This window comes from Protopterus annectens, chromosome 5.part0, assembly GCF_019279795.1.
Source record: "Protopterus annectens isolate FY-2018-M chromosome 5.part0, PAN1.0, whole genome shotgun sequence".
NCBI classification, from domain to species: Eukaryota; Metazoa; Chordata; order Ceratodontiformes; family Protopteridae; genus Protopterus; species Protopterus annectens.
The window spans coordinates 821756699-821778737 of record NC_056735.1 but is presented as its reverse complement, the minus strand read 5'-3'; the positions used below and the strand labels follow the sequence as shown (position 1 = coordinate 821778737).

At 43.6% G+C, this 22039-nt stretch overlaps 1 protein-coding gene across 1 annotated transcript in view; it reads left to right on the top strand.

Annotated features, from left to right (window-relative positions):
- TUBGCP3 (tubulin gamma complex associated protein 3) overlaps positions 1-22039 on the top strand; it is a 1295126-nt gene that overhangs the window by 1009593 nt on the left and 263494 nt on the right. Inside the window, exon 17 of the mRNA XM_044072631.1 lies at positions 8791-8926. Within this exon, the coding sequence (XP_043928566.1) occupies positions 8791-8926 (136 nt within the window). The remainder of the gene's footprint in view (positions 1-8790; positions 8927-22039) is intronic.

The window sequence follows — 22039 nt, the reverse complement described above, 5'->3', positions numbered from 1 at the left end:
TAAAAGTGGTTTGTACCAAATCCTCCATTCATTGCAAAATTTGGTTTTGATGCTATCTGCCATACTCTTCATATACCCCCAGCTTAAAATTTACAAATTGCTATAGTTTTAAATTTGGTATTTTAGATGTAGTTGAGATGGATTAAAGGGGTGGTAGTAGGGCAACAGACTTAGAATATAAAGGGCTTCACTGGCAACTTTCACTTGCACCTAAAGTTGAATTCAGCTACATATTCAGGCCGAAATGAGTACACTTCAGTAGCACCTATAAGTAATGACAGCAAAGTTGTAATTTTGACAACATGTATTTTTATAGTATTCATATATTTGTTGTTTTTTTATTGAGTATTTTATGGTACATTTGAAGTACATGGAGTTTTTTTCATGTTTAAAACAGTCTAGATGATTCATTTATGTATTTATATGATTTTTAGCTATGGAATGATTATAGTTTAAAATACAAACAGTTAACTGATCAATTAAGTTGATTGTGCTTAATTAGTGTGGGTATTTTAAGTCTGAAATTTGTGGTAAAAGTTTTATTGTTCTGAAAAAGTCTGGTGGGTCAGATGAAAATGCTTCACAGATACTTTGGATGTTAAACAGGTTCTTAAATAAAGTTCTTAAATTTTGTTTCGGGTTGGATTACTTGGCTTATTTGGAACATTGAATTCTGTTGCTACTCGTATCACTTAGGCTCTGACTGTGCGCTACCATTTTCTTTCGTCTTATGATTTTGTTGGCTTTATAAATCTTTTTTATAAAACCTATAACCCTGTAACTATTATTATCCAATTAGCTGATATGATTAGAAAAGAGACAAAGCTGGCTGTACCTGCATGGAAGTCTGCAGATGTCTCAGATTTTGTGTGGATAAAACCATACCAGCTGGAAAAGACTTTCACCTGTTTGTCTCATTCTTTAATTAAAAAAAAAAGGTTATTTTGTCCATATGACTTACTGATGTATCAAATTCTGTTAGGAAAATGTAAGAAGATGCTGCCATCTGTGCCTGCAGCACACAACCAGAGCAGTTGCCCTTACTTAGACATTTTTAGAATTGTATAGGTTCTTAGGTAGGTACTAGGTTATCTGCCCGAAGGCATTTATAAGCCTAGCCGGAAAGTGTTGGCTTTCGCCGCCCCCTTAGATTAGTTCCCTGTGCCTCTGTCCAGCAGAGCCATTGAAGTGATCCCTGGGGTAAACTTTCTGTTTCCCATCCACTCGTCAAGGTTTCTCTTTAAGAGAATTAGTGAGGAGCTCTGCCTAATGTAGATTGGAATCTTGTTCCAGAGCATGGGGAAGTCTCTGGGACAGGAATCTATCCCTCCAGCACATCCTACTTATTGTTGTGGTGAGATTTAGATCCCTGGAGCATGTGGCTCAAGGAGATATGGTTTTCTTTAGGTGGAGCATGTCCATCAATTCTGGGTTGGACATGGCCTTATATGTCAGGCAGAGATCACCTCTGAGTAGGCGGTATGCAACCAAGTACAGCTGGAGTTTCTTCACTCGAGCTGCATAGGGCATCTGCTTGAGGCCAGTGATCCTCTTGGTGAGGTACTTCTGTGGTGTTTCCAGTTGTTGCAGGTGTCTTGTAAGGTATATCCCAAATGGGGCATTGTACTCTTTTATGGGTCTGATGAGTGATTCGTAGAGGGGCCCAATGACCTCTTTCGATCTGGATGCAAACCCTTTTGTGATTAGGTGGGCCACATAGAAGGATTTTCTAACCACTTTGGCAATGTGATTTTCAAAGGAGAGGTTACTATCTACTTGGGTCCCCAGATCCCTTATTACGTCTTTCGTATTTAGGGGGCTACCACCTATGTGGTAGTTGTGGGTACTTTGTTTTTTCCAAAGGGGATGACCGCACTTTTTGACATTTAGCTTGAGGCCATGGTTTTAACACCAGGTATCTGTCTCAGTGAGACCCTTTTGGAGGATGTCTCTGCCAGCCGGAGAATCAGTTATAGCCCTTAGTTTGCAGTCATCTGCGAACTTAGTCAGCCATAGTCCTCCTGTGCTTGTCTGTATCTCTGAGTAGTATATGCCGAACAGGAGGGGTCCTAGGACTGAGCCCTGGGGAATGCCAATTGTAACCGGTTTAGAGTCAGACCTAGCTCCCACAACTCGTACCATGTGGGTTTTGTCCATGATCCAGTTGGCAACACATCTCGTGACGTAGGGGTTTACGTTCAGGCTGGTGAGCTTGTCTGCAATACCTGAGTGGGGAATGGTGTTGAAGGCCTTTGCAAGGTTTAGGTAGGCTGTGTGGACCACCTTTCCCTTGTCCATAGCTTTGGTAACTGTCTCAAAGAAGTCCACCAGGTTTAGGAGGCATGATCTGCCCTTAACAAAGCCGAACTGGGTAGGGGCCAGTGTTTGGAGGTTCCCAATGTCTCTGTTAATGAGATCCATGATGATGCGCTCCATAGCTTTGCAGACCAAGCTAGTCAGGCTTATAGGGCAATAGTTCCCAGGGTCTGTTGTGGCTCCACCTTTTTGGAGCAGAATAGCCGTTGCTGTGCGCCACTCTGTGGGCACGTAGCTTGTGGATAGGCAGAGTTTAAACAGTGTGTTTAGTTGAGGGGTTAGTTCATCTTTGAGCTCGTGTAGGATGCAGCCTGGGACACTGATTGATGCTGTGTTTTTGGCTTTGGAGAGGGATGTTTTAACCTGAGTGTCTGTGATTTCAGGGTCACTACATTATTCTAGTACAATTATGGGCCCTTTTGGGGGGGTGAAGTTTGCACTGAACCTGTCTGCCAGGATGTTGGCTATATCAGTCGGTTCAGTGTATTTTGTGCCATTCTGCACTAACTCCGAGCAGCTCTGAGAATTGCCACTTAGATTCTTGACATAGCTAAAGAATGCCTTGTGGTTATCTTTGGAGTTAATTGCAATTTTTCTTTCAAAGCTAGCCTTGGATGATTTTATGAGGGAACATAGTTTCTTGCTGATACTGGTCAGGGATGTCTTCCCTTCTTGGGATTTTACTCTCTTCTGTACTAGTTTCCTCCTCCTATTGTATAGCTTGTTTATGGAAGGGGTCCACCAGACTGGTTTCCTTTTCTTGGAGGAGTGAGTCTTCGTTTTGCTTGGGATAGTATGATCCATGCATTCTTGTAGTTGCCCGTAGAGTGCATTAGTAAAGGATTTTGCAGCTTGGACAGCGTTATCCTTTAGCGTGGTGGCTTTGAAACTTCCCACCTCAGTCTTAAGTAATGTGAAGTTTGATTTTGAAAAGTTTTTCACAGTGGTTTCTTTGAATGGGGGTGGTGACGGTATGTAGATATCCAGAGTGATTAGTTTATGGTCATATCTAACCAGCGAGGGGTTGACCTCTGGTGTGGAACACCGGTCTCCCATATTGGTGATGACCAGGTCCAATATGTTGTCACCTCTAGTGGGGGTGTTGACCAGTTAATCCAGGGCATTTGAGTTTATAAATTCTAGGAAATGTAGGGCAAGGGAGTTTGTACTAGTAGTTCTTCCAGTTAATGTTTGGGTAATTGAAATCACCCAATATCAGGGTCTTTGGTAGGACCTTTATGATTCCCAGTGTTTCCAGGAATGCGGAATGGGGGTCCTGGGACATGGTGGTTGATCTGTAGCAAGCTATAATTTGAATAGCAGTTGTTAGTTGCACGCAGATGATCTCTGAAGCATTGTGCTGTGCCACTAACCTGGAGGTGTGGGTATCTTTGATGAATATGGATACGCCCCTGCCTTTTGTATTTCGGTCCGGGTTTTGTGGCTGAAATGTATGGTATTAGTTGTATCCTGGTAGTGCTGGGGTGCTCTCTGGAGCCTTAAACCAGGTTTCTGTTACTGCGCATATATCAATTTTCTCCATACTGAGGAGTGCCTCGAGTGCATGCATTTTGAGATTTAGACTGCTGGCATTGAGCGGCATTACCCTCAAGTTTTTTGTTACTTGTGCTATTTACGGCGGTGGGTTTGTCTTTTGAGCCTTGTCTAAAAAGGCACTGTGGGGGTGGCAAGGGCCTTGGCCAGTATTCGAAAGCCTAAGGGTGACGGGTGCAAGCTGTCTCTAGTGAAGCAGCATGGCTTGTCGAGCATGTCATCCCAGGCTGACAGACACTGGATCCCCTTTGAATGACACCAGAAGCTTAGCCAATTGTTGAAATTGATAATTTTTTCTCTGTACCATGGTATCATTCTTGGTGAGAGCAGGATGCTACTCAGTGTCAGGATCATACCGGCCTGGGCTACGTGATCAGAGAGCTCTTCCATGTCTCTTTTCATGTAGTCCAGGGAAGTACTGCTCAGGTCATTCACACCAACATGGACAATGACAGAGTCGTATTTGTACTTGCTCTGGAGTGACCTGAGTGCTTGTGTTATGTGGCAGATCCTGGCACCCAACAGGCAGCTAACAGTAACCTTCTCCTTGTTCAGTCTAGTGAGTGGGACGTCAGTGTGCCTGACTATAGAGTCACCTATTACTAGTGTGTTGGTATGTTATTTTGCCTTAAGGGCTGTGAATGCATGGCTGTTTTTGTGAAGTATGTGTTTCATGGTTTGTGTTTGGGGGTGGAGGTTGCTTGGATGTCTGCTTTGGAGGTCTCTGTTGCGTTTGCAGATTTTTATTTAAAGCCTCCGAGTATGTTTTCGTGTATTTGTGTGTTTTTTGCTGATGCTGGTTTCATAGGTCTATGTGAGACTGGTGGTGTGATGCAAGTAATTCCCTTCTCATCTTGACTGCCTGGTCTATTCTTAGGTTGAGAGAGCTTAGCCTCCAGTTTGGCTGTATAATTGCATCTCTCGCATGTATTAGTGTTTTGTGGAAGGAGGAGAGGGTTGTCTGTGTACATGAGGCAATTGTAACATTGCCTCAAAATGCCCAGATTCACCAGTTGGACCGGAGAGTACACCTGAAACTGCCCTTTGGACATGCCTGGATAGGTACAGTGAACTGTTTTACTGATTAGCTGGTAAGGTTGAATAGAGAGCCTTGTCCTTCTCTACAGTATAGGGGGGTCTAGTGCTAAGGTTTATTAGTGCTTGCTATGAGTTTTGAGCAAGTGCTGGGATGAGAAGAGAATGGTTTGAGTGCTTAAGTTGAAAGTTTGTCTAGTTCCAAGGGAGAAATTGAAGAGTAGACTTTGTGGAGCCGGGAATAGTTATACCCTAGATAGCCGGCACTGCCCGGCAATCAAAACTGCGCTAATGCGGGTTTTATAGCAGGGAAATGAAAGAGATAGAAATTAGCCCAAAATGGCCAATAAACTACTAATTTTTTGGCTGAAACCACTCCTCCAGGGAGAGATAGGCTGCTCAAAGCCCCCCTCTCTCACAGAGAACAGAGAAACTTCCTTCTATCCAAGTAAGATATGGGCAAACACAGAAACTTGTAACACAGCCCTGAATTCAGCACTAACCTGAAAACTGGACTATATTAGCTTAGAAAGGCAGGAAAGCAAGTATTTTTTTTTTTGTTTTTTTTTTTCAGAAAATAAAGCAGATACAATCAAACAAACACTTTAAATGCACAGAAATGGCTATCACACTTGAGTGTGTAGCCTACAGCAGTTAAACAGGTAATTTTAACACAAAAATGACTTTGTTAAAGTGCAGGCAGTAAAATAAGTGCAATATGTAGCTGAAACAAGCTTTTTACATCACAGAAGCTCTAGAAAATCTGCGTTTTAAGCCAAATTAAAGGCAGCAAGAAAATGCAGAAAAATGATACTTAATCACTCCAAAGTCTCTCTTTTGTCTCTCTGCTGCTGTAGAACTCTGCAGGGCACCAGGCAAGAGCTTGCTGAGCTGTATACTAGTGCAAAAACCTTGCAAATGCAGGTTTTATAGCAGGGAAATGAAACAGAAATTAGCCCAACATGGCCAGTAAACTACTAATTTCTGGGCTGAAACCACTCCTCCAGAGACAGATAGGCTGCTCAAAGCTCCCTGTCTCTCAGTGAACAGAGAAACTTCCTTCTATCCAAGTAAGGAATGGGCAAACACACAGAAACTTGTAACACAGCCCTGAATTCAGCACTAACCTGAAAACTGGACTATAGTAGTATTTTTTGGCTGCTACATAGACTTGACTGAATACTTTCTCATGACAGTATAAATTGTTTGTGATCTCTGTGTTTAGGTCTTCCTTTAGAACCATAGTGATGAGATGTATGTTCCCAAGATAACCCAGGAGGATAACTTGGCAATTCTGAACATCTGGTTAACGAGGATGGACTTTCTCATCCCAGATACGAAAGTTATGTACCTGCCATAGTACTAGATCAGGGTGCATGGGTTCATCCTTCTCAACATACCCACCTTTTTTTTTTCCTGTGCCCCAATGCAGATAGTCTGGAGGATTATTTGCAATATTTATGTTTGTAGTACCCTGTTTTCAAGCAGCATGCCTTTGATCTGGAGAGGAAAATCGATTCCAGAGAATTATGAGAAAAAATGGGAGTGTCAGCTCTGCATCTAAAGCTTTCCAAGGGTAACAAACTGGAAGCTTGCTGTTTCACTCCTGCTGGTTGAGGAGGGTGGACCTACTCATCCAGGTCTAGTCTTACAGAAAATACATAATTTACTTTATTTGCTCAAATCGTGCTCATCCAGGTCTGTTGTTGTGTTGAATACATAACTTGCTTTTTTTGTTCAAATTGTGCTCATCCAGGTCTGTAATTATGATAAATACAAAACTGACTTTTTTTTCTCCTATCATCCCTAAACCCAGTGCACTAATGTGTTTCAAGAAATTCAGCTATAAATGTACACCTTCTGGTATTGAGTATTGAGACATTAGTCTAGACAGCCTCCTGGGAAATTGGAAGTAAATTTGTTTTATAAATGGGAACAGCCATGTAATAATTAAGTAGGTTACGCTGCATATTGTTCTGTCTGGGGATTCAGCTGTAAGACTGTTGATAAAAGATGGAAATGCTGGTAAACTACAACTATACATAAAATCCCTAATATGGAGGAGGGCATTCTATGTGCCTGCTCTCCAGAACCTTTTATTTAAAAGTTATATTAAAAAAGCAAGAAATGAAAAGGCTTATCTGTTACTTTTTGACTAGGTGAGTTATAACATTTCCATTTAGAGAGCACTTCAGTTTGTCTTCCTTTTATGGAGGATTTGAAGAGTCAGATGTTTCATTCCTCCTTAATTTGTAATAGTTGCTTGTTTTCCTAATCACTCCAACATTTGGCTCTTGGGTGAAGCTGGAAATCTACCAAGTAGGAAGTTGTTCAAGAGGGAAGGTTACATATTGCTTTCAGACAGAGAGAATTTCTGTTGCAGATAAGTGGTTAAGTCTGGTATTACTTGTATCATTTTTTTTTCAGTCTGATACTGTCGTGTTACTTCTTTTAAAGTGTATTTGTTCTGTCATCGTCTGACTTATCATCTTGTCTTTCTTAAAAGCCTTTTTGTCCTTCTTTCTTATGCTGTGTAATGTGTAGGAGTAATTAGATATTTGTTCCCAAATGGGATTAAAGTTTTGTTTTGGAAATGACAAAGCATGGCCACTCTTAAATGCTGAGTTGTTATTACATTTTGCAGTCTTTTTAAGTTGCACTTTCATGTGGAAGAACTAGGAAGATATCGTAAATGATCGTCCAATAGTTTTCATCTGTGTGCATTGATAAATAATGTACTGGTGCATTACATGTAGAGTAAAATAAATTGACACATCCCTTTTAAAAAAAAAAAGAATACTAAAACATTTTTTTGAAGGGGGAGCAAAAACTCTGTACACCATGTGTGGACCTTCAATGCCTCCCCAACACCTTTCTTGTATATACTAACTTCGTAGTCACACAGTGAGAATAAAGGAAAGCCTCCTTTTGCGAGTGTAACTTAGTCTCACTCAAATAATGATCTAGGAAATCTAAGTAATCTCACAACTGTAAAATAGAGATTCAGTCAAAACACACACACACACAAAATAACATTTAAACAACCATACAAAGTAAGCCATCACTGTAACCATACAGTAGCAAACACATCAAACTGACAAAAATAATAATCAAAACTTGCCCCAGCACTGTCTGCCCAAGATCAACCAAAACACCCTTTGTTAGCACAAAAATGGCATGCTGACCTATGAAATTCAGCCCAGTGAAATATAGCTGACTAAATCTTATGCAAGTGCAGTATAGCCATCTGATATTAATAAGAATGGAGGTCCATACCCTTGGGCCAGCAGTAGAAAAAGCACTGACAGGGCAGGAAGGAGTGCTGTAGTATATCCATGAAGACTGCAGAAGATGCATTTGATTTTAGCATCCTGACACTGTGCATCATAGTAACCATACATGACAGAGACCTGTCAAAGTCTGGGTTCAGCATTTTGTAGAGTAGATGAGAATGCTAATTAAGAGCACAATTTTGGATAGTGGTATGTAACTGTTTAGCCTCATTAGTTCTGAAACAGGGATTTGACTCCTTAGAATCCTCATTGCATACCTGCAAATTATATTTTGTACACCCTGATGTATTTGCAGATTGCTGGCAGAAGTGGATGCAAAGATAGGCCAAGGACTGGTAGTGACACCCCTTTTTGTAGCACTTCATTTACTTGTTTGGCCAACTAGTTATTCCTTCTGTAAGGGCTAAAAGGATTGTTTTTTTTCTGTTTTTTTTTTTTTTTGCCATACGTTTTGTGGATGCAGGTGACAGAAAACAGAGAACCAAACTGATCCTGTGTTGGTAGCTTGACTGCACAATTTGAAGAAGGGCAGTCTGGCTCATGGATACTGCAAGTTAATGTATTGGCTACTGATATAGGATTTCTTTTGCAGGTATTTACAAGAGAGTGCATGAGCCATTATCTGCGAGTTTTCAACTTCCTCTGGAGAGCCAAGCGAATGGAGTATATTCTTACAGACATACGAAAGGGACATATGTGCAATTCAAAACTGTTGAGAAGTATGCCAGGTATGGTGCATGATATATTTTATTGATCATACGGTGTGTTTTTTGTAGAATTATTGCTGAATTCTAGTCCTGATGCTTTCTTATTTATTATTTTACTTGTATTTGGATTGATGGACTAGTCTCTGGAACCATTTCAGCCTGCCATTTTGTCCACTAGACAAGGCTCACAAAAGTTTGAAAAATTAGACCAGCAGAGTGCAGCACAGAATAAATTACACAAGGATATGGTAATGAGTGTATATACCACACACAGATATTTAATAGAATGAGATATTGCCATAACATATAAAGAAAAAATGCAGATTGAATCAAATTTAAATGTCATAGCAAAGGGTTAGTGGTTTACATCGAGTTTGTTGAATTTTTTTTTTTTTTTTTTTTGAGAAGCACTTGAATTTCCTCTTAGATGGCGACTGAGAAATATTTTTCCTTCTAAAAGTTTGTCTGGTCTGTGTTATTTGCGAGATTCTGTGAAATAATCATTCGTGTTATTTCATTTTTTCATTCAGAAATTAAAAATGTTTACTTTTATTCTTTAGAACACATTCCTTTCTTTCAGAATTCATTTTCAGTTGACTTTTGATTTTATATCTCAACATTTAGTTTTCCTAGGAAAGCATAGAATGTGTTCTAGAGAGTATAAGCAGACTCCTGTTTAGTTTGTCATAAAGTGTACACTAACTTGCAATTTCTAGAACAGAGCAGCATGAACATCAAAGACAGACTGAGAGAAGCAAATGGTAATTACCCCATTAAAACTAAACTGTCTCAAGCCCCTACAGCTATGATGTGTAAATCATATTAAAGTGAGGATTTTTATTTTTAAGAATGTTGCACAGACTTTATTTTTTACAATCATAATGTAGGGGATTATGACTGGATTACTGATCATAACTAGTTTCTTAATGTGTTGGAGAAATGGGTTCAAGAGGTGACTTTCATAAACATTTTCCAAAAATACTCTTATATTTAGTATTAGAAATACAATTGTAATTCTTTGTAATATATGGGGAGATTTGGATGCCCCAGTGTACTGCAAATTTTTTTTAAAAAAAAAGTAGAAGTGTAAAGTGTGTCACAGAAGCTGTGAGACACTTTGCTCTGTTGCACAAAAGCAACCAGAAGAAGTCTGCAGCTCTTATCAACTAACAATGTAAAAGCTGTGTGACCTTGTTTTTCTTTACTTTTGTGGCAGTGCATAGTGTTACAGCTTTCAGACCTCTGTAGTTTGCAATACACTTTTAAGGCAACTGCCTTCTGTATAGCAGTGCAAACATCACTAATAACAAGGTTCTGTAATAGTAGAGAATACCACAATTATGTGGTACATAAGCAGGGGTGAACAAGGTCCTACACCCTGTGCAGACTAACCATTGTAGCCCAGGAACAAGCAAACCTGTATTCTTCCATAGAAAACACAGAAGCAGCCCCACTGAGCAGATCCAGGACAGACCTTCACGAAAGGCTGTTATACCTAGAGGTCTTCTAAGAGACTGCCCACCTGTGGAGTGCTACCAAAGTAGGTCTCCCTCAGTTCACAACAGGCAGTTGCAGCAGTTCTGTGCCAGGACACATTTCAAAAGGCCTTGAAAACAGATGCCTTTTCTTTCACATAGTCTGGAATGTTCCCTTTTTCCTCCCCCCTTTACTGTGATAACTAGAGTCTTTTGGAAAATAAAGGAGGACTGGCCGAAGATGCTTCTAGTAATCCCCTTTCGGGACAGGCAACATTGTTTCAACCTTCTCATGGAACTGGTCAGGGGCAGTTACCAGAAACTTCCTCAAAAAGTGGTGCTAACTCACACAGGACATGGGATCTCTCATCTACCCTCATCTTTAATCCTTTACCTGATTGTACGGACAATAGTTTTTTGGTCCAATTTAGGCACCATTTTCAGAGTATGTTCAACAGTTATTAAAGAAGATAGAAAACCTGCGACTAGTAAAATAATATTTAGCCAAATGGAAGATATGTTCTAATTGTTGAAGTTGTAGAGACCAGGAGCCATCCATGCTGCGGCTCATTTGGTTCTCCAGAACTTGTGTAACTTGCTCAAGTCAGGCCTTTCTTACACTTCTATCAGAGTCTCCCTTTTCTCTTTGTTCCAAGTCAAACACTTCTTGAAAAGGGGTTATTGATATTAGATGACCTTGGAAGACAGGTGACACCTTTGTGAGATCTAAGTTGTCTGTTAGAAAAGCTGACTTTCCTTCCTTTGAACCTGCAGCTAGTTATTACCTGAAATTTCTTACTTGTGTAACAGCTTTACTTATTCTGAAATTGGCTGGATAAGTATCCGAGTTGCAAGCCTTCATGTCTTCTCAGCCCCTTTTAATTTTCCATAAGAACAGGGTCAGTCTTAGAGCTTAACCCCTCCTTCACGCTGAAAGTTATTTTTCAGTTTGCTTTAAATCAAACTATCCATATCCATCTGTTCTTCCATGAACCCAAAAATAGTGGGAAGAGAATTTCTCTTGTAAGTCCACAGGCAGTTCAGGTATTACTTAAGTCACATTAAAGACTGCGGACTACTCATTTCCTGTGGCAAGAAGAAAGAGCAGACAGTTTGCAAGCAAACCATTCCTAGGTAACTGTCTCTGGTTAGTCAGTTCTCTTACACTTATGCACAAAACCTCCTCCAAATGCCAGAGCTCACTCCACCAGAATTGTAGCAACTTTATGGGCATTTTGGAAAGGTGGGGACTCCAAAACTATTCTAGAAGTAGCTGCTTGGTCATCAGTACACACCTTTCTGTAAGCACTGTTAACTTGATCCCTTTTCCTATGCCATAACAGGGTTTGTTAGGTCTGTTCTCCAGGGTCTTCTGGACTCTAGCCCTGTTTCCTGCAGCCTTGCTTCCTTAGCTTGGGCAATCATCCCAGGTAACAATATGCTACTGTAGCAGCGATCTAATGTTTAAGATATTACAGTTGTTCAAGATAACTTACAATTGTAGATGTTCAAATAGATCAGTGTTGCAAACACCCTCCCTCATTCCCCCCTTTTTCATTCTCCTGTCATCTCCTGGCTGGGTTTGTGTCCCTTTCGTATTGGTTTCCTTTATCTGACATGACATTCTCCTGTAACTAATGGTTTCTCTAGAGCATTAGGCTTCGTCCTCCCTGTATTTTGCAAAAAATCATTGAATTGTGGTGCCAGTACATCCTTATACTAGCATACTTGCATAATAAAGTGGACTTGCAGTGCACAAGGAAGGTGCCTAAAGCCTTAGTAGACTGGCTGGATCTCTGATATCCTCGTTAGGATGTGTCATACATTTATACGCTACTGCTACAATGATCTGTTTGCACATCTGCTCTGTATTTAGGCTTTGAGAAGGCTTAGAGAAATTGTTCCATTGTAATTAGAAGGGAGTGGCTGTGATTGTAGAATCTGTGGAATAGCTTCATTTGTGGGAAGAATAACATTTGCACTAATTTTGTCAGGTAGCACATTAGCTATTTCTTGTGCGTCATAGTAGGCAGTGTTACTGAAGCTACTAGCATTGTTCGGTGTTGCTTCTTAACTTCTTGATAGAGTTAAAGAAAGATTTCATAGTTTTTTGGGGTTTTAGTGGCTATCTTAAGTTTATAACCAGCTCTGAGCTTACTAACATTTTAAGTGTGCTCCTAAAATAAGTAGAATGAGACTTCTTATAAGCATTTATTCCTTAATAGACACCGTAGCCCAGTAGAAATTTAGATGTTTATGTTAATAAGATAAGGAATGGAGCTAAAGACTGTGAATTTGGTGAACTGCGTAATTTAGCGATAGAGGTACAGTAGAACATGATAAGTGAAATGATCAAAGAGCCCTTTAAAGAAGCAGACTTAATCTTATAAAAAAGTGTAGATGTGTGCAAAGTGACTAAAATTGTAAACATAATGTTGCACAAATTATCTGAAGTATGCAAGACAAAATAAGTAAATAATACAGTAAAAATGTCTTTAAAAGTGAAAGTACACAGTAACAGTAATATTGATGAAAAGAGCCATGAGATGAACAGGAACTTTGGCAAAGTTGAAATTCAAGTGTCATATACTAGATGTGTCAGTAAGCAGGTGGGTAAAAACATGTTTTTAGAAGCTGTGACAAGAAGACTAATTTGACAAAAATGCGTGAAAGAAAAACAATGAGTTTACAAACTATGCATAAATTAAAAGTAAATAAATGTTATCGAGGCACATTAGAATGAGTCTACTACAAGCGCTCACAAGCTGTCAGCTTGCTGCCACATGCTGTAAATGCCAAATGTCTTAACTCCCACTAGCACAGTCCTACTTAATTACCTAGCTTCACACCAACTGATCCTACTGAACTTCATGAAATGGGGGGGGGGGCCTCTTGTCCTCTCTTAAGTAATAAGTTTGTCTGTATATATATATATATATATATATATATATATATATATAGTCATACATGTACGTGTGGGGGTGTGTGTGTCTGTATTGTATATACACACACACACACACACGTAGACACATACATGCATACATATATGTGTGTGGGGTCTATATCAGAATCTTGAAGAGGCGTTTCAGCAAACACCTCTTCATCGACACATACTGAATGAACGCACTAAACCGCGATCGTTCACAACAGTGATTTCTTTCTCTGGGCAATATCCTAGATGTATACTTTTGAAAATAAGGCAGGTAGAAGGGAAACAAAGTGAAGCTGCTGAAATGCATAGCCATACCAGAGCGCTTAACTCTGACCTTAACCCTGAACATAGTACTCCACTCCTACTGCCCACCCCTAAAGTGCCCTCTCCCCCTCCTTAAACTGCCCTTGTTCACTCCATAACCCTAAATTCCCCTCCTGCTCCCAAACCCTAAAACTTCCACGCCCTAAATTTCATTCCTAATCACTGTCTGAAGACCCTAACCTGCACTCGCATCCTCCACACTCCCTCTCTGCTGCTGCCACACTTAACATTTCTCAAGCTCAGCTACTATGTACTGGCAAGGTGCGTCAGCTGCACTTTCTTCACCAGGCTGCCAAAACTGCCTTGAACATGTGATTTAACACCTTTACTTAAGACATAGGCAAACATACTTTTATATAAAAGAAGACTAACCATATAAACATCTTCCCAGTTACAAACATTATGCATTGCATGTTTTCATTTGTATAACTATCATCAGTCCAGAATTACATAAATTCCTTAATTCCTGCCATTCCTCAAAATTCACTTCTCTTCTAAAACATTATCCCACAATTTACATTTTTTTCTATGTAGTTTGCTCCTAAACCTTTCAATTCCTGTTCTTTTATCTCTGTTACAGTATTAAATGCTTCAGATATAGTTGGATAGACTTTCATTTCTATTTTCTAGTAATTGCGTTTTAGCATCCATCAGAGTTAAACATAACAAGGCCTTACAATGTCTAGGCATTTCCAGTCCTTTATCCCAGCTGCACACCTAGCATTTCTGAAAGAGTACTCTGTACAGAATTTTTAAAGTCTATCACCTCATTTTTCTCTCAAAACGTATGCTCCCAGTTAACCTTGTCTTCTGTATTGTACCTCCAACATGTGGCATCTACCTGAGGAAAAATTCTTTGGAGTGTGCTTGATTTATAAAATATATATGCAAACATTTCCAAGCAAAAATCATAAATCTACTAGAATATGTTGCATATTTGGGAGTCATACAAATGTCCTCCCATTGTTTCTTTGTTCCCAGTCTTTTCTAAACTCCTGATTGGCTCTTATAATTATTGTGCAATATTTTATATGCCTTACTAATTATCCTTATTTTAGCAGCAACTTCTGTTCTAGAGTGAACTAAAAAAAAAAAGAAAACAAAGAAACTAAAACAAGAACAAGTATTTTGCTTATGATTCCCCTACCCCTTTCTCTCAATCCCCAATAGGGAAGTTAGTCTATAGCCTACAGTCCCACTGTCTTCTTGGCCTCTTCCCATTCTATTAGTTTTCCCTCTCTAGTTATCTGCTCCCAGTACCTCGGTTCCTGTTCCATTTTCTCCAGTAAATTACACTCCCCTCTTGCCTGTTCTCTGTACCCTAATTGCAGTCATCCCTATTGGCAAAACCTCCTTTCTCTATTCTTGTGTTGGCTTAGTTCTTGGAATACTTTATCTTATGACTACAGTATTCTGTATGGCTGCAGTTATTCGCCTTAAGGGTTTGTATTCAAAATCCCAGTCTCCTTATTTCTTGAATTTGACCCAGCTTCATCATCATCCATTTCTACTGTGAATTACAGCTTTCTGCTTGTGCTATGTGTATGATCCTTAATTGTGTAGCTGTAAAATATTTCTTCAAATTAGGTTATTCTAAACCACTTGCCTTATTGGAAGGATCAACTTATCCCACTTGACCCTTGCCTTCCTCCCTTCCCAAGATAAATTCCTTCAACTCTTTATTAATCATTGTTCACAACTTCTCTGGTTGAAAAAAATATGCCTTACCTGTATATAAAACAAAGGAACTAAAAACATTTTCACTGCTTGTACATTGCTACCCTTACCCATAAGCAAGAGCTTCCAGTTTCTCAATTTTTTGTATGAACTTTTGATCTGAAGTAGCTAACTTCATTTGTGTAGCAACCTATGGATATCGGATCCGACTTCGGATCCGAGCCGGCAGTTTTCAACAGCTTAGATCCGAGCCCCTAGCTCCTCCCCCTACCCATAAACCCCTGCCAACCCTGACTGACCTCAGATCTAGTTTGCCGCACTTGTCGTCAGCAGCTGGGTTTTCGAGCTCCAGGCTTGGTCGTTAGTTTGTGAGAAAAACAAAAAAAATGTATTTCTTTTCTATCCCTTTAGTGTGAGTGTGGTGTGTTTAGATCCCTTTGGTCTGTAAACCCTAGTGTTAACTCTACTTTAGTTATAATTTTCCCTCCCTCTCCCTCGCTGGTTCGTCAGGGTCTGTGTGCGTGTGTTGGGGCCTAACGAGTGTGTCCTCCTTAGCTTAAAATGTCTGAGGCCCCAAAACCAATCTTCTCCAAATGCACCAAGTGTGGCAATAAGCTTTCACCGGCTGATGGCCACACTTGGGGTGTTCTGTGCCTTGGGGTTGGACACCTTTCCTCTGGGTGTTCCATCTGTGTGGCGTTCAACCCCAGGGCACTTAAGGACCGGAGATCCAAGCTGATCCTGGCAGGTCTCTTGCCCCCGGATTCGGCTTCGGCCTCTGGTCCTACCGTGGCTTCCACCGCGGCTTCGGCGGCGGCCACTCCTGCCTCTCTCCCCCCGGCCGTGACTCAACCTCTCGCTGTAGGCCTGGAGGAGAGGGAGGCCAGGAAAGACAAAAGGAGGGAGAAGCACCACAAGCGGAGGGCCGAGGCCTCCGTGTCGGCCCCCCCGGCTAAGCGGTCTTCTCCCTCCAGGGCTTCCCGGTCTCCTCCCTCTCCGGATCCGGTCTCCCTGTTTTTCACCGGGTCCTGAGGAGGAGGAGACCCGATCTCCTTCGAGGTCATCGAGGCGGCACTCTCGTCCCGCCTCGGTGGCCTCGTCGAGATCCACTCGCAGCCTTTCCGATGCGGATTTGGACCGGATGATGCGCAGGTTCATCCAGGCCTAACTGCAGATGGGAGTGCTCCTGCCTCCCCCCCTCTGGGGGGGGAGCTCGACCCCTTTCTTTGCCCCGATAGCTCCTTCTCCGTCCCGCTTCCCGGGTTTGGAGCCTTCAGAGCCGGGCAGCCTTGGAACCGGGGGTGGATTGGCGCCGACAGTCTCGGGTACTTCGGTGCCGACGCTTCCCTCGAGCCTGTCTGGTCCGTTTTTGTCGGATCCAAGCTCTCGGAGCCGAGGGCTGAGCTTCGGATCCGAGGGTTTCAGTATGCCTTTGGCGCCGTCCAGGTCGGAGCATACAGGTCCGTCGGATCCGATCGCTTTGGCGCCGGCCCCGGTCCGCCTGTCGGATCCGAGTGAGGGTCTGCTCTCGGATCCCAGAGAGAGTGGCTCTCCCTCGGCGTTCGACGTGGTGGAGAGGGCTCTGTCGACTGCTTCCAGGCCCCCGGTCCTTGCCACAGCTCCACCCCGCACTCCTTCTCTGTTGGGTCTGACTTCCATCACCCGGCCCCAGGGACAGCCTGCTTCAGTGTCCCAGGTCGTTCCCTTGGAACAGGATGTTGCTGGTGAGGCCTCCTCGGACAGCCCCCCTGAGGAGATCCCCCACAAGCGGAAGTGCAAGAGGAGGCACGTGGACTCCCCTGAGTCCTTGACTGAAGACACGGATTTGGAGGAAGGGGAAGGCTCCCCAAGGTCACCCCCCGAGGATGTCTCCTTTGGAGACATCATGGAAATGGTCAGGATCAGAGGCGGGTGGTCTACCCCAAAGCCGACCTCGGATGAGTCCGTGTTCCTGGAGGCATTTGAAGCAGGCCCTTCTACCTCTTGGATGTCCCCTCCGGCCGACCCCCTGGTGGACCTGATTACCACCAGGGCGTGGAAGGAGCCGGGCACTGTGGAGCCAGTCCCGAAACACCCTGACAGGATCCTCAGTCCCCCTGCGGATAGGCCCCATTGGAGCAAGGGTCCCCCGGTAGATGCCATGTTGGGGGCGGCGGCCACTAAGAGGGAACTAGCTCAAGAGAGCCCCTCGGTCCACCCCCCTGGGCAAGGAGTCCCGATCGCTGGACCGCTTAGGGAAGCGGGTGTTTAGTTCAGCGTCCTTCTCGGTTAGGTCTCTGAACTATATGGCACACGTTATTTGACTGCAGCGGGATCTCATTAAGGAATACGCTGCATCGCCCCCGGAGTCCATGTCGGCGGAGGACAAACAGCTGTACTCCACCCGTATGGCCACTCTTGGGTCCATTTCCAATACCTCTATGCGGCTACTATCCCATGCCACGGAGGGAGCCGTTAGAGCCAGCAGAGCAGGCCTCGTCATGAGGCGTCAGGCCTGGCTCCAGCATTGTGATTTTGCGGAACCCTTTAAGGCGTCGTTCACAAATGCCCCTTTTGATGGTCGTACCCTATTTGGGAAGACCATTCGCGACACCTTGGTCCAGAGTGAAAAGGACGGGAAGACGTTGTCTGCCATCGGAGTCCGCTTCTCTGCTCCCCAGAGGTCCTTCTCCAGGAACCAAAAGGGACAGAAGAAGATGTGGTTCCGGAAGTCGCAACAGTCCCAGTCCGCTCTGGATCCCCAGTCCTTCTGCGGCAGAGAAGTCAGGGAGGACGCCGCCCTAGAGGCGGAGGAGGCCCGAAGAACTTTGGCTCCAGAGAACCCTTCTCTGACCGGCCCACGCAGCAGCCCTGAGGGGTTGCCCGACTGCTCCACTCTGGAGGCAGTCGGGGGACGTTTCTCGAGGCACCCGGCAGCTTGGGAGTCCATCACAGCAGACCGCTGGGTGCTTCGCATCATATCCAGAGGTTACCAGATTCCCTTCTCTTACCCCCCTCTCTTCCCCAAGCACCTCCCCGATGTCCCACCCGATCAGAGGGAGGCCGCAGCTGCGGAAATTCAGCAACTCCTAGAAAAAAGAGCCATCCAACATGTCCCCCCAGACCAGCTCAGATCGGGTTATTACTCCAGGTTCTTTTTGGTGCCAAAAAAGACGGGGGACTTGAGGCCAATCCTCGATCTCTCCCTCTTGAACCTGTCAGTAACCAAAGAGAAGTTCCGGATGGTCACTCTTCAATCCATTCTCCCCCTTTTACGGGAGAACGATTGGATGTGCTCTATAGACCTCAAGGATGCGTACTACCACATTCTCATGGACAGACGATCCAGGAGGTTTCTCCGCTTCCGGTTAGGAGCCAGTCATTACCAATTCAGGGCTCTCCCCTTTGGTCTCACCTCAGCCCCCAGGGTGTTCACCAAAGTGTTAGCAGTGTTGGTCTCACCTCAGCCCCCAGGGTGTTCACCAAAGTGTTAGCAGTGATAGTGGCCCACCTGAGGCTCCAGGGAATTCAGGTTTTTCCGTACCTGGACGACTGGCTCCTGACCACCCCGACAAAGCATCTACTTTGCACAGCCAGGAACTATTTTCTTTGCATTGCTCCCTGGCTAGGGATCACAATAAATATGGACAAATCTTCTCTCACCCCGACTCAGGTCATAGATTTTATCGGGGCCAGGTTAAACACAATCAATCTTGTAGCCTTCTTAACCCCAGAACGACTTTGAACCCTGAGGCTTCATGTGCGGGACATCCTTCTATCTTTCAGCTCCTCCTGCGGAATTGGTCCTGAGGGCTCTAGGCTCAATGGCAGCGGCAATCAACTTATTGCCAATGGCATGTCTGAACATGAGGGTCTTGCAATGGACCCTCCAAGTCCAGTGGTCTTTTCGTCACTACCCTCTGAGTCATCCCATTCCCCTCAGCGGGGCTTTAAAGAGGGCTCTCGTATGGTGGCTGCAATCTCCGGACCTCCACACGGGACGCTCCTTCTCTATGGGCCCTCCCCTTGCCACAGTGACCACGGACGCCTCTCGCCTCGGGTGGGGGGGGCACTCTTCGGGCAGGACTGTCCAAGGCACGTGGAACAACACGGAGACCTCTTTGCATATCAATGTCCTAGAGATGAGGGCAGTGCTGTTAGCGTTGCAAGCACTTCAGGACCTTCTTCCTGTAGGGACAATTGCGATCCAGACGGACAACATGTCGGTTGTCTGGTACATCAACAAACAGGGGGGAACCAGGTCTCACCCACTCTGTCGAGAGGCCATGAGAGTGTGGGAATGGGCGATCTCCACCAACCGTTTTCTCATTGCAACGCACATTCCGGGACGGTCCAACATCCTGGCGAACAGACTCAAGTCGCACCATCCTTTCCCCTTACGAGTGGTCTCAATCCGCAGGTAGCGAATCAGATTTTTGCCAAGTGGGGGCAGCCCTGTTGCGATCTTTTCGCCTCTCCTTCAAACATAAAATGCAACAGCTATTTCGCTTTAATTCCCCTAGTCGGGGAATCCCCGAGAGACGCTCTGGTGCATGCTTGGCCTCCCGGTCTGCTTTATGCTTATCCACCTCTTCCCCTGATGCTAAAGTTTCTACAGAAAGCCAGTCAGTTGGGGAGCAGGATTATCCTCATTGTCCCATTCTGGCCTCATCAAACCTGGTTTCCTTACCTTTGGTCTCATCTGGTGAATCCTCCTTGGATTCTAGATCTCCTCCCGGATCTGATTTCCCACCCTCTGGGTCCCCCAACCCCGAACCTGGTCAGTCTCAAGCTCACAGCTTGGCTGCTCCAGTTCCACTCGTAGCTAGGACTCCCGGCATCTCTTCCCCAGTCAAAGCCATTCTAGTAGCAGCCCACAAGCCTTCTACTAGGAAGATTTACAGTAGCAAATGGAAACGTTTCTCGATTTGGGCGGAACGTCAAAACTTGGATCTCTTCACAGCTCCCTTACGTGCTGTGTTAGACTTCTTATCAGGACTGTTTCACCAGGGGACTAGCTGTTCCACCATCAAGGTTCAACTAGCAGCTATCTCTCACTACCATGTCGGACATGATCTGCGTCCTTTGATCACTTCAAAACTGTGCAAGACCTTTCTGAAGGGCAACTTCCTGCTCAGACCTCCGGTAAAGGAAGTGGTACCTCCGTGGGATTTAACATTAGTGCTTCAGGCCTTGACAGCTTCCCCCTTTGAGCCTGCAGTTTCAGTGGATCTCAAGCATTTGTCTTGGAAAACGGCCTTTCTTGTCGCCATCACTTCGGCTAGAAGAGTTTCTGAAATTCAAGCCCTTTGTGTGAAACCCCCGTATCTAACCTTCCACAAGGATAGAGTTTACCTCAGGACCAATCCCTCTTTTCTCCCTAAAGTTGCGTCCAAGTCAAATATCAATCAGTCCATTAACCTGCCAGTTTTCTTTCCCAATTATCAGAACAAAGGGGAATACAAACTACACCTTTTGGATGTGCATAGACAACTTCAATTTTATATTCACAGGACATCTGGTCATAGACAATCCGACCAGTTGTTCGTCTCCTTTGCCAAAATGAATTTGGGTAAATCGGTATCTAAAGTCACATTGTCTTGATGGATCTCGCAATGTATTCTTTTGGCTTATGAAAGTTCTGGTAGGCCCGCACCTCAGGGAGTCCGTGCCCACTCTACCCGATCTATGTCCACCTCTGCTGCCTTTAGATCCAGGGTATCCTTAGATGATATTTGTTCGGCTGCCACTTGGGCCTCATCTCATACCTTTATCAGCCATTATAAACTGGATATTATCTCCAGAGGGAGAGCATCCTTTGGCTCTGCAGTGCTCCAGAACATCCTTCCATGATGGCCGCCCAAGGTTTAGGTAGCTGGGGACTCTGTCCCATAGGTTGCTACACAAGTGAAGTTAGCTACTTCAGATTAAAAAGTTATGTACTCACCATAACGTTCCATCTGAGTAGATAAACTTCATTTGTCAGCAACCGTCCCCCTCTCCTTCCCCCTGACCTTTGATTGTTCACATTTGTTGTCTTCAGAGATGGTCTTTGATATTGATCTATCTTTAGCAGTTGCTGTTTTAGGGGCAAACTTGATCTGAGGTCAGTCAGGGTTGGCAGGGGTTTATGGGTAGGGGGAGGAGATAGGAGCTCGGATCTAAGCTGTTGAAAACTGCCGGCTCGGATCCGAAGTCGGATCCAATACCCATAGGTTGCTGACAAATGAAGTTTATCTACTCAGATGGAACGTTATGGTGAGTACATAACTTCTTATTTAGTCTTGTCCCACATATCCTTAACTACTATAACAGAATCGTTTTTAATCCATACTCCTAAATAATTCATTTTATGATGTCCCCATAAGAATGGATTTTGCTGAACCAGTTCCTGTGCGTGTACATTCTTTACAGCTGTAGCCTTTGTTTTATCTTCATTAATTTTATATTCCAAAAAGACTTGAAAATGTTGCAAAATGTACCACAACACTGAGATCTCCTTTACTGTTTTTTTTATCAGTTGCAAAATAATATGGTCTGCAAAAAAAGCTAACTTTTCTTGATTGCCTTGCCAGCTTTATCTTTGAATGTCTGAGTCCCTTATTTTCTTTGCCAATAGCCCTAAATTTAACGCAAATAACAAAAGGGAAAAAAGGACACCTTTACCTGGTTTCTCTGTTCAGATGCAGCTTCTTAGAGAGGAACACTTTCATTTTAATTTTTGCTTCTGACTCCTCATACATCCTC